Below are 13,359 nucleotides of genomic sequence, written 5' to 3' on the forward strand. Positions count from 1 at the left end.
TGTAGCTTCCATAATTCCCACGTATTGTGGGAGGGACCCGTGGGACGTAATTGAATCATGCGCATGGGTCTTTCCTGTGCTGTTCTCGTGGTAGTGAATAAGTCTCATGGAATCTGGTGGGTTTACAAGGGGAAACCCCTTTTGCTTGTCTCTCATTTTCTCTCTTCCCTGCAGCCATGTAAGACGTGCCTTTCACCTTCTGTCATGATTGTGAGGCCTCCCCAGCCACGTGGAACTGTGAGTCCATTAAACTTCTTTTTCTTTATAAATTGCCCAGCCTTGGGTATGTCTTTATCAGCAGCGTGAAAATGGACTAATACACTAAGCAACAGGTTTTTAATGCAGACAAAATAGCTTTCCATTGGAAGAAGATGCGGTCCGAGGCTTTTAGAGCTAGAGAGAAGTCAATGCATGGAAACAAAGCTTCAAAGGACAGTCTGACTCTCTTGTTTAGGGCTAATGCAGCTGGTGACTTTAAGTTGAAGTCAATGCACATTTACCATACTAAAAAGTCTAAGGCCTGTAAGAATTATGTTTAATCTACTCTGCCAATGTGCTATAAGGGGAACAACAAGGTCTGGATGACAGCACATCTATGTACAGCATGGTTTACTGAAATTTTAAGTCCACTGTTAAGACCTACTGCTTAGAAAAGATGCCTTTCAAAATATTACTGCTCATTGACAATGCACATAGCCACCCAAGAACTCTGATGAAGATGTATAAAATGATTAATGTTTTCATGTCTGCTGATACATCTAGTTTGCAGCCCACGGATCAAGGAGTAATTTTGACTTTAAAGTCTTATTATTTAAGAAAAATAACATTTCCTAAGGCTAAAGCTGCCACAGTTATTCCTCTGATGGATCTGGGCAAAATAAATTGAAAAAATCTTCTGGGAAAGTATTAACTGTTCTAGATGCCATTAAGAACATTCATAATTCATGTGAGTAGGTCAAAATATCAACAGAAGTTAGAAAAAATCTGAGTCCAGCCCTCCCTCATAGATGACTTTGAGGGTTCAAACCTTCTTTGGAGGAAGTAAACACAGATGAGGTAAAAATCACAAGAGAATTGGAAGTGGAGCCTAAAGGGTGAGTGAACTGCTGCAATCTCATGATAAAACTTGAAGAGATGAGGAATTGTTTCTTAGGGAATGAGCAAAGAAAGTGGTTTCTGGAGATGGAATCTACTCCTGGTGAAGAGGCTGTGAACATTTCTGAAATGACAGCAAAGGATTTGGAATATTACATAAACTTAGTTGAGAAGGCAGCAACAGGGTTTGATAGGATTGACTTCAATTTTGAAAGAAGTCCTACTGTGGGTAAATACCACCACATGCTACAGATACATATTTCATGGAAGGAAGAGTTTATCAATTTGGCAACTTGCATTGTTGTCGTATTTTCAGACATAGCTCCAGCCAACCCAGCCTTCAGCAACCACCACCCTGAAGTCAGCAGCCATCAGGGTGAGACCCTCTACCAGAAGAGAGAAAATGACTCACTGAAGGCTCAGATAATTGTTACAGGTTTTTTAGCAAAAAAAAAAGTATTTTTAAATTAAGGTATGTACATTGTTTTTAGACATAAGGCTCTTATACACCTAACAGACAACAGTATAGTATAAATATAACTTTTACAAGCACGGAGAAACAAAAAAGCTTGTGTAACTCACTTTATTGTAATAATTGCTTTATTGTGGTGATCTGGAACAAAATCAGAAGTATCTCTGAGGTATTCCTGTACTCACTTAAATAGTAACATCGGATTTCTAGCTTTTTTGTCCTTAAAATGGACTCAAAGTTTAATGTTACTTGCAAAGCACTAACTACAGACTCCTTTTATATTTTTGTATTTATTTTTAGTATTTGATAGTTTGGAAACTTTAGTCAACAGTAAATTTTTAATGACTTGCTTTCATTTACTTTTCACAAAACTACTTTTCTACTTTTCATATAAATTCCCTTTGTACTCACATTTCATTGACTTGCAGTATGATTAATAATTTGTAATGTGATTATTAACCAGCACAGGTGACACATGCATGCACAAATTGGGTTGGGTTTTCTTTGTTGCCTGGGTTTTCTGCACGCCTGGAACTAGAATAATGCCTGGTTACATAATAGGTACTCAATAAATATTTGCTAAGTGAATAACAAATGGTACACAACTTACTCAAGTATATAATAGAACAAGAGGAAGCAGAAGGGCTGTTGTGTGCTAGAAGAAAGCCTATCAGCCTAGAGTTTCACATGCTAGTGCATTAGTATTTTTTTTTTTTTTTAAGAAAAAGAGAATGGAGAATCAGTTATTATTGCAAATCTCTTAGATGGTAGTTGCTTAAAAGTGCTTCCACTGCACTTTGATTACACATCTGGCTTAGCAAAAGCTTTTCCTTACCGTCTGCATAAAACTAAGCATTCCGTCTTAGTTTCCTCTAGGAGTAAATTACCTTTCTCCATGTTAATCTGTAACTAATTTAACTCTCTATTGCCCAGAGAAGGTTTGTGGAACATCTGAAGCTGTCTGTGGGGGCCAAGCTTCTGAAGGGTGATTAGTAACATGTTCTCTCTTCAGTGTTCCACAGGACATTTGGAATCAATTAAATATTCAAATACAGAGTCCCTCAGATCTATGGCCAAGCCCAGCAAGTTTGTCAGGGGAGGGAGTTGAAGGCAGATAACTGCTCTTCCTCACACCAGAATCTGTAGCTGGAGACAGACTTTTAAAATATACTCTCTAGGCTTCCTGGTCTGCAAGCAAATAGTTGTCCACAATTAGAAATAATATAGAAAAACAACAGCAGCCTTATAGAGTAATAGGATTCACAGCATATATGACGACTACTCCCAAACAAGGTGTCTTAAAGGTAAACAAGTAGGTGAGTACATTCAGCCTGGAAGACTGTACCAGTCATTTCAGTACAATAGTATGGTATGTGCTGGCTACAAATGGTTTTTACATTTTTGAAAGATTATAAAAAGAAATCTGGCCTTTTAGATGAAGTCTGCTGAGCCTTGGTTTAGAGTTTTGTTTCCATCAGATGTACTTGCTTAATCATTAGCATCGCTAATTACTATTACTGCTAATAGATAGTAATGATTATGTGCATTGTGGAAGGAGAAATGGATGTGTGCCCATATGTGCCAGGCACTTTGCTAAATGCTTTACCTACTCTGACGCTTTCATTCACTGAGCAATCCTTTAACGTAGACACTTATATTTCAATGTAGAGCCAAAAAAAAAAAAAAAAAAAAGCTCAGAAAGGTGAAGTAACTTGCCAAGGTTACAGGAAGCATTACACAGTAGAGTTGTTAGTCAAACCCAATGTGGTGGTGTGTTTAAGCTGTGAAACCCCTTGTCCAATTAAGTGCTACTGAGAACCCCACTATATAAAATAGTTACTCTGAGCGAAGTTGAAACAGAAGGCCAGCAACCTTAACCCTTCTCAGAATAAGCTGCTTGAAACAGGAGTCAATTTAAAAAAAAAAAAAAAATGAAGCCGAGAACCAGCATGGAAAATGGGCTTTCAACTCACTTCTTCCATTATCTGGCACAATACAGTCTCCCCTCTAATATATTGCTGAGGGTGAGAACAAGTATCAAAATAACAGGACTGCCTTTTACTTATTTCTTTGCCCAGTAAAATGGTTTAAAGTGAGTCAGCAAAAGGGAGAATGAAGGAGGGGAAGTTAAGGACTTCTTCAAAATCTAATTCATCATTTTGGAGCTCTTAGTCCTCAATTCCATCAAACAGTGGTGGGAAGGACATCTTCCAAATGGCAGCTCATTTTACCTTAATAGTTGGTGTTTCCAGATAAGTTTCTAGTTTTCCATCATGGTAAGTTAATATATTCTGTTTTATTATGGTGCCACAAACAAGAACTCTGAAAGGCTCAACTCTTACAAAAGGTCCAAATCCCCTGAAAAGCATCAAGTATCAAAATGCAGCCAGAAAAAGATGGTATTAAATGAAAAAAAGGGGGCTTCCTTTTAATGAAGTCGAGGTGTAGGACAGATTTATTAGCTTCCATTTTTCCAAGTTGCATTCTGGTATATTTCCTGCCCATATTTCTAAGTTCAGCAGGTCTCTTTGTAGGATTACTTTTTTGAAAATACAATGTTTCAAAGAACATGATGCAGCTAAATCCACTACACCTGCAGAGACACACCTGTGATGATACGCTGTTTCTCCAATTCACAAGGCAATGCTCTAACAGAAAACAGACCTTCTGCATGATATGCCAAGATCCTGCCATTCTTGAAAATAACTGATACTCATAAGCTGATATTATAAATGGTCTTAAAAATAATAACCAATCAAGAATTATCCCTGGACTAGTCATTAAATTCAGTGTAACTGTCTATACTTTATAGTGTTATAATTCCTTTTTCCAATATGAGATAGTGAAACAAATGAAATTAAGTAGATACTTTTGATGTTGTAACACAGATGCCTACAATATTACTATTTGGGCTCAATTATTCTTATGCATGCCATTATTTACTGATTTTTTACTATGTGGTGGGCACTATACTTGATTCTTGAGGGAGGAAAGCTAATAATAAATCTCTTTTCCTTAGAGAATTTCTATTCTGATTATCTAACTGAACCTGTGAATGAACTCTTAAACTCCTAGTAAAAGTACCAAGATCAAGGGGGGAAAAAAAAGAGAATTGTCTCTGCCTACGAGGGTTGGAGAAAGGAACACATTTGAAAGGGACCTAAAGGCTAAGTTGTATTTCCAAGGAGAAAGGAGAGGGTATTCCAGACTGAAAGAACACTATAAAGAAAGGCCCAAAGCAAGTGAGTAGGTGACCGTTCTAAAATCAGGACTGGGTTATCTGATGGGATGATCAGAGATGTACTGTCCAAGATACCAGTTGTTAGACATATGCCTATTTAACATTACATATAATTAAAAATTCAGTTCTCAGTTGAATTTGAAGTACTTAATAACCCCATGTTTCTAGAGTCCACATCAGACAATGCAGAGTATTCCTCCCCTCACTGCAAAGTTCTACTGAACAGTGCTGAGTGTGAGAGTATAGGGTAAGCATGGTGCCGTCTAATGGAGCCTCAACTCTATCTTCAACAGTTTAATCTTCAGTTGAAATAAAAGTGGTTTATAAACCACTATATTCTAAGAAATCCCTTTAGGAAGAGCCTTTGGGGACTCCACCTTGGCAGCACTGCAATAACCTGCTTTACCCCTCCAGCTTCTACATTTCAGTGAAACACTTCTTTTGAAGAAATAATTCTGCAGATTTTTTGGTTGTTTGTTTGTTTAAGGCTCAAAACCCACTGTTTTTTAAGCAGGAATGTGATAGATTTGGGTTTTAGAAATATTATCTCTCAGAGCAGTATACAAGATATGTGATAAGAAGAGACTGGGCAGACCCAAGATCAGCAGAGGCTAATGGTGATATGATAAAGGACTGTACTCAGTGAAGCCTCCAAAGAAATACACAGCTAAGAATTTGTATCAGTAAATTTATTCCAAGTAAGACTTGTATGCACACACCAGGCAGATTATTTCCACACAAACACCAAACATTGTAGTAAAAATAGTTAACACTTTGGCCATGAAACTCAAAAATACTTGAAAAACCTCTCGATAGCACTTTGAGTCACTTAATTGTGACAAATATTAATATGTCATCCATGCTTGCCCAGTTATAATTTTACAATATAATTGTATTTTTCATTGTACTTATTATTCATTATACTTACAATATATATTTAAAACATCTTTGCTGAAATTCTCTTATCCCAAAAATAATTTTTCAGTAACTCCAAAATATCCACATGTACCTCTTAGCAGTGCTACTGCAACATCAAAATTCTTTTTCTTCAAGTAACAAGTTCTCAAGCCACACCATTCCTGATCACAGATATAACTGATATGCAGTTTTATAAACAGCTCTTTTACTCCTTGTTCCTATTTTAGCAGGCCAACCATCACTTCACTGATATCCCAGAGTTTTCTTGCAACAGATTCATCCATAGCTTTGGGCAATAATTCTTCCTCTTTACAATCCCCAAAGTATCTTCCTGACACTCCTTCTACTTCAGGTGAAGAGGCCAAATAAATGGAAGTCTGGGCACCTTCTACTGGAGTTTTGAAAAAAGCCCATGACACCAAATTGAAGAGTGGTCTGACCAACAGTGGAATGTGTATGTGCCTCCCCAGATTTGTCCGTACAATACCAGGATGCAACACATTGACGGTGACATTTGTGCCTTCTAAGCGGCGGGCTAGTTCCCTGGTAAAAAGAATGTTAGCCAGTTTGCTCCGGCTATAACAAAAGCTTTTATTATAGCTTTGTTCACTGTTCAAGTCATCAAAGTTGATGTCTCCATATTTATAAAGTTTGGAAGAAACTACCACAATCCTGCTGGGAGCTGAACTTTTGAGGAGTCCAAGGAGAAGATTGGTGAGTAGAAAGTGCCCCAGATGGTTCACTCCGAACTGCATCTCAAACCCATCTTCAGTCTTCATGTAAGGGCACTGGAAGATCCCTGCATTATTGATCAAGACATCCAGCCTGGGCTCTTCCTTTAAATGTCGAAAAGAGAATGGCAGAATTAAGAACACATGCCTTGTATTGCTTTTTCTGTTCATGATAATTACATTTTAATAAAAATGGAAACTTGAGACTAAAAGCATTTAATTTGTTGTTGATCTATCAATCAGATAACTACTTGAAACACTGGCAATTTTGTGTTTAATTAATGGGGAAAGGGATTCCTCTGCAGGATGTTCCTCAGATAAATACTGATATTCATGATCTTTCATTCAACAGCTCTTTTTTCTCATTTATTAAAATGATATACAGAAAGACATTTATCCAGTCATCTTCCAATAAAAGATGTAGAAACTAACTGTAAGACTTAATTTCTTGTTTTATGCTTTTATAACATTTACAAATATATAAACTTTAACACTGCACTAGAAAGTTGACTACGTGATCAGTACCAAGATCTTTCTCAAAACAGAAATACAGTCAATTTGAGGACAAGGTGCTCCTATAATCCCACATTTCTCCCTTTAATTTCAGTTGAACTAGGAAAATATCAATTTGGGAGTTATCAGGTTAATACTGAGATCGTATCAAAATTATAATAAGTATACCTATGATAAAATGTTTAAAAATACTTGCAAACTACTAAAATTGTACTAACAGCTTCTATGAGCTTCCAATAATTGAGAGAAAAATAGAAAAAAAAACAGACGCACAAGCTTGATAGGAGCCTGGCTTTGTGCTTGTCACATGTCACCACATCTAATTCCAACAACTCTATAAGCAAATGAAGCTCACAGGCTAGGTGACTTAACCAGTATCAGAGCTCCTAAGTAGCAAAATAAGATCAGATCTGAAGATTAAGTTTTTGGCACCAAGGCCTATTTTCTTAATTAGTAAGCTGGCATAGTTTTCTAATTGGGATTTTCGAAACAGCTAGAGAGGCAATGAAAGCTAGACAGACCATATGCAGTAGAAAACAGATAAGCATAGTTTATTCCCAGAGCTACTAGTTATCAACACCAAAGGAAACTTATGGTTGCTTTATTCTGTAGTTCTCTCAGGGGAAATGGCACCATGGGGGTGGAACAACTTCAGGACATTTTCTTAAAACTGAAACAAGCAATAGAAAAGGTCAGCAATGCAAACAACACTGGAGAGAACATCATGAATAAATTGAGATTCATAAAGAATAATCAAAGATTAAGAAAAAAATTAAATAGGTAATATAAAAATATCCAGCATAAAGGGGACTCTAGGAGATCTGTATCATCAACATTTTATACTTTGAACATATGCTTTTGTATCTTTTCAAATTAAAGTCCTAAAATTTAGACTGTTCTCATAGGGATGTCTTTTTATTCCTTAAATCATGTAAGATCGTCTTCTCTAGCCTTTTCTGGGTTGTTCTATGTTTCTTTTGATGGACAAAAAAATGCACAACATGTTCCAAGTGTAAAGACACTGTGATGACCCATGATTAATTTGAGGTCAACTTTCAAATTTCACTGGCCCTTCTGCCAACTATAAGTGAAAAGAAAAATGTGTTATATTTCACAACTGTTATCAAAGCCCACCTGTCAGAGGATTAACTATTTCTCATTCTGCCCTGTCTGAGCAACTTTGGGTTTTCCAATAGTCAACTTCAAAAAGAAGGCAAGGAAGGGTTCACTCACGGGGGAAAGAAAGGAGTATTCTTTTTCACAAATCCTTTGGAAGAGTTTCCTGAATTAATCATTTGTTAGCCAGCATTCTTTGCTGGGCTTGTGTCATTTTAAAATTTTATCATTTACTATTTTTTAAATTCTAGGAGATAAATGAAATAAATACCAAGAATACCAACCTGTGGGAAATCTAAATTTCCATTTTTTTTTTCCTTCTAATTATAGTCACTTAACTTCAGAGCCAGGCAGGAACTGAAATACTTAGAAGCAAGGACAACTTAGTTATCTCTTTGTGTCCTCACTTTTTAATTAGTTCTGCCTCAAGTGCCAAAGAAGCACACCCAGTCCCAACTATATTTTAAAGAGGAACAGAAAGACCCACTTTTAATGCTTCCAAAATCTCACTGATGAGTATTATTTCTTAACCTGTGTTACACAATAATTAAATACTAGCAGTAAACAAAAAACCAACTCTCTAGTTCTGCAACAGCTCCCAAACTGTGGCCTACAGCGTTTAGCAAACTCTCAGGGTGTTGTGGAATATTTTAAATTTTCGAGGGAAACACAGTGATACTTGCTCAATTCCTCAAAAACTACTAGCTCCAGGTGGTTCACAGCTTGAACATTACATTGTGCTATATTCCTTTCAATGACATTATTTCTTTGTGGAGCTGACTTTTAAGCAGCTGTTAGCAGTTGCTGTAATAAAAAACAAGAACAATGCTAAAAATCTACCTAGAACAGGAAATGAGGGTGGCAGTGTCCAATCTGATTCCAAGGTTTCAGACACTGGTGTAATGACCAACAGGGATACATTTCCCATTAGTAGTTATGGCTGTTTAAGAATAAAATAAAGATATTATTTTTTTCTTTCAATTATATGCTATCTTCTCAAATAGCTACTAAGTTGTTAGGACATAACTACTTATTAGGTTGTGTCAAAGGAAAATAAATCTCAGAACCCAAAATCACTAAGTCAAAGGTTAAAGTCAAGCTGGGAACTGCCTCAGACAAATCTGCCTCCCATTTTATTCCTAAATAAGATAGCTGCAAAGAAAAAGAAGCTACATACCACCCTCACGATTTGCCCACGTGGGCCTCAAGATCTTTACCCTAAAACAGTTCTGTTGAATTTCACCCTGGCAATGTATTAATAAATTGATAGCTCATCTTCACAAGTGCCAAACAAAAGACAGAACACTAAAGTCATCCTTCTGCTCACCTGAGACACATGCTTATCTGATTGCTGCCTCTGCCCTATTGTTTATGTGAAAATGCAGACTCACTGAGCCAGTCTAAGACATAAGTGATTATTCCTCTATCCCTCCTGCACGTGTAAATTGCACATTCAGTGAAAGGCTAATCAAAGACCCAAAAGAATGCAACCTTTTGTCTCCCATCTACCTATGACCTGGAAGCCCCCACTTCGAGTTGTCTCACTTTTCCAGGAGAACCAATGTATATCTTACACATTTGATTGATGTCTCATGTCTCCCTAAAATGTATAAAACCAAGCTGTGCCCCGACCACCTTGGGCACATGTCCTCAGGACCTCCTGAGGTTCTGCCACGGATGCATCCTTAACCTTGGCAAAATAAACTTTCTAAATTTATTGAGACCTATATCAGATACTTTTGGTTTTACAGTTGTTTGGACTTAACTACGTAACAAATGAACTGGGAAATATTTCTGGGCTAACGGCATCATGAAAAAATTACTGAGAAAATGTGGGAACCTGTTCTATAGACTCAAGAGACTCCATGTCATATAGGCACCTTTCTTGTCCCAGCTAATTTTAAATTTCACTCTTCTGAACAAATGCCCTCTGAGTGCCAGTTATCCCTGCAAGAAACCCTTCTACCTCAGTCTCAGCAGAAAACATCCACTTATGTGGAAATACTTACCATTTGCAAAAAGAAATCCTCACACCTCACTGCCAGGCAGCAGGAGGAAAGAACAGGGGTTAAAAGCAAGTGTTCTGCAGACAGACTACAAGCAAGTTGCTTAGCCTTCCTATGCCTCAGTTTCCTTGCGTTGTAAAGTGGGGATAATAATGCCTACTCCACAGGGTTACCGTGTAGCTTCAATGACAAGTTATAGGCAAGGACACTTCATTTTCATTTAAAACAAAAAGGAAAATCTGAAATCCTTGGCACAACTCCTGGCATACAGATCTTCAATAAATGCTGGGTATTATTTTTACTCCTGTCCCTGTATGGAGCATGACCACTGGGTTCCAAGCTCTATTCTACTTGGAAATCAGGCCACAGTCCCGTTAAGGATGGTGCTGAGTTTACTGGTGGCAGCGAGCGAGGGCCCTACCCCAGCAGAAAAGGAGCAGAGGCCGCGGGAGGAAGAACTTTTTTTTAAAGGACTGATCTGAGGTCCTTGGCTAGCAACTTCCCCCAGTGCTCTGGGGTTCTGAAGACACAGCTCGGTGCAAATTCACGTCTGACACAGGAGAAACAATTCAAAGGCCATGGATCTACTCCAGGACGGTCCTCATATAACGAAATGAAATGTTCAGAAACTGGTTTTTCTCTTGGGCCCATTTCTTTCTCGACATCCTTAGAGGACAGAAGGCAGCCTTCCCAGTTAATCTTTCCTTCTCAACCCTGCAGCTTCCCGGCCACCTCTAAGTGGCTTTTTGGACTCCTTCACCCTCAGCGGTTTCCAAGGTGACACCCTGAACCACCGGGCGGTACCTCGAGGCTCCGCCCCAGCCCGCAGTCCCCTCCCACCCCGTGCCCACCCAGGTCCTCCCCACCAGCCCAGGCCCTCCCCACCAGCCCGGCCCCCCGAGGCCCACACCTGGAGCATTTCCTGGCAGAAGGCGCGCACCGAGCGCAGCGAGGCGAGGTCCAGCTCCCGGACTATGAGCTCGCCCGCCCCGCCGACGCCGGGCTCTGGGCCGCACTCCGCGGCCTGGCGGAGCTCGCGACGGAGCTGACCCGCCGCCTCCTCGGCGCGCGCGCGGTCCCGGCAGCCCATGATCACACGCGCCCCCAGGCGCACCAGCTCCGCGGCCGTAGCGCGGCCCAGGCCGCTGTTTGCCCCGGTGATCAGCACAGTCTTCCCGTGCATGAGGCCGGAGTCCCCGCCTCCGCGCTGCCGCTGGACCCCGGACCCCGCGAACCGCCGGGCCGCCAGCCACAGCGCCCCGCCCAGAGCGGCCAGTACTGCCGCCGCAGTGGCCACTGCCATCGTCGGGCCCGAGGGCCCACCGGTCCTGCCACGGGAGTTCCGCAGCGGCCGCCTTACCGGAACCCAGGAGACACCTGTACGCGGAGAACTCTGAGGCGCGGCGGGTCGGCCCCTGACGGTGTGCGTGGGGCATCCTGGGACTTGTAGTTTCCCGCTGGGGGCGCCTGATTGGTTGGGAGAGTTCAGCGCCCCGGGTCCTGCGCCGTCCGTGAAACCTGCTCCCAGCTTAATGATGGAGGCTGGGCACCCAGCACAGTGTTCAGGCTGCTGGGGTTCATACGTATGGAAATCCCAGAGTCGGGGCGCACTTCCCCGTGGGAATGCCTGATGAGTACTTTGAATTACAGATCTCTGTACAGGCCCTGTTACAAATGCCACTCCTCAGGGCATTTCGTGTGTTTTCCTTTGAGGGCTCCTGGGACTTGTAAATTCAGTTCAACTCACCTTCTGGGGAATGGGCCCTGACAAGCTGAAGTCTGAGGTAGGACTGTTTTTCATAGATGAGACAAAGAATTAAGCAACATGAATCAGTTGGAAATAGAATGGGCGAGAAGTTCTCAAACTTAAATGCACATTAGAATCACCTGGAGGACTTGCGGTGGGGGTTCGGGGTAGGGGAATGAAACAAAACGAAAACAAAAAACCAGGGCCCCAGTAGTAGGGTTTCTAATTTAATAGGTACAGGATGGCGCCTGATAATTTGCACTTCTAACAAGTTCCCAGGTGCTGCTGCTGCAGATCTGGGAACCACACTTTGAGAACCACTGAACAAGGCATTATGTCACTGGTCCCTACTAAAAAAAAGAAAATCATCTTCAAATGATCTTGACACTAGCAGAGGTACAGCGGGAAAAGGTTGGACTTATTGTAAATATAGGCTTCTGAGCAGGCCATTTACAAATGCCTCCCTGCCCTCTCCATAGGACTGTTACACACAACGATGGAAGGCAAAGTGCTTGGCTCACTGTAAAATGCCTCATTAATATCAGGGTTAGTGTCACAGGAACCTATCTTCAAGCTACAAATTTCATAGTTGTATACGAAGCTACTTTTAAAGACTCATTCGTTCATCTGCCTCTCCATCCAATATGTGCCTGGCCTGTTCCCTGTTAGAGCCACAGAGAAATGGGACACCATTTCTGCTCTCAGGGTGCTTACTTTCTGGAACTGTGATCTCCCACTTCCCACCCTCCACCCACTGCAGGTTCTTCACACAAGGAAAAAGAGCCACAGCTTGTATAGTTTGAGACAAACTCCCCAATAATTGTGATAATCCATCTTCCACTCCCTTACATTTGGGAAGGATGTAACATGCAATAGTCAGAATACAAAGAAAAAGGGATGGATTCCAGGAGGTTTCTTATGATTAATGAGAATGGAGCTCAGAGGTGGGAAAGAGCACTCTTACTGGGGATTATACAAGGCACCAGGAACAGGAATCATGAGAGGTGGTCCTACACCACCCTATCCCCAATTTGAAGCTGCTACTCAAACTCAGTGATCCCCCAGCATATCTGTTTCCACTTTATTGTCCTTTCTTCCCCATCCACATCTTGCCCATCCATCAAAATTACAGGCTACCTCAAGTCTTTGTATTATGACCACTTCCAGCCTATGAAGATCTCTGCTCCCTTCATGTGTGACCCTCACTGGCACTGAAGACAAACAGCCTTCTAGTGTTGACTGTTTGAGTTTGCACATTTGACTTCCTTGACCAGATTGTTAAGGTTTTCAGTTTCCTAGAGGATAGGGTTTTGTCTGCATACCTCTTGTGGTCTTTGCATGGGAGGACACCTACAAAATAGTAGGTACACAGTAAGTGTCATGTGTCACAACTGATATATTGGACTGCTTTACATAAAATTAGGGAGCATCAGAAGATGTGTTTCAGCTGTGGTCTTCTCTCATCTAGAGTCAGGGGTAGAATACATGTGTCCAGGTGGAGTAGAGATGAAGGCGGAGGT

General features: G+C 40.7%; 1 protein-coding gene and 1 long non-coding RNA gene across 2 annotated transcripts in view; one reads left to right on the forward strand and one right to left on the reverse strand.

Moving 5' to 3' along the window:
• Positions 1–4,123: 4,123 nt before the first annotated feature.
• Positions 4,124–11,504, reverse strand: RDH14 (retinol dehydrogenase 14). Its single transcript, XM_007971381.3, has 2 exons — positions 11,003–11,504; positions 4,124–6,562 (listed from the first exon to the last, which is right to left on the reverse strand). Exons 1-2 carry the CDS (start codon positions 11,393–11,395, stop codon positions 5,945–5,947), a joined length of 1,011 nt encoding a protein of 336 aa, XP_007969572.1. The 5' UTR covers positions 11,396–11,504; the 3' UTR covers positions 4,124–5,944.
• Positions 11,385–13,359, forward strand: part of LOC140713294 (uncharacterized) — an 81,985-nt gene continuing 80,010 nt past the window's right edge. The window contains exon 1 of the long non-coding RNA XR_012095217.1: positions 11,385–11,876. This is a non-coding gene — a long non-coding RNA (uncharacterized lncRNA). The remainder of the gene's footprint in view (positions 11,877–13,359) is intronic.

The sequence above is a fragment of the Chlorocebus sabaeus genome, chromosome 14, assembly GCF_047675955.1.
Source record: "Chlorocebus sabaeus isolate Y175 chromosome 14, mChlSab1.0.hap1, whole genome shotgun sequence".
Taxonomy (NCBI): Eukaryota; Metazoa; Chordata; class Mammalia; order Primates; family Cercopithecidae; genus Chlorocebus; species Chlorocebus sabaeus.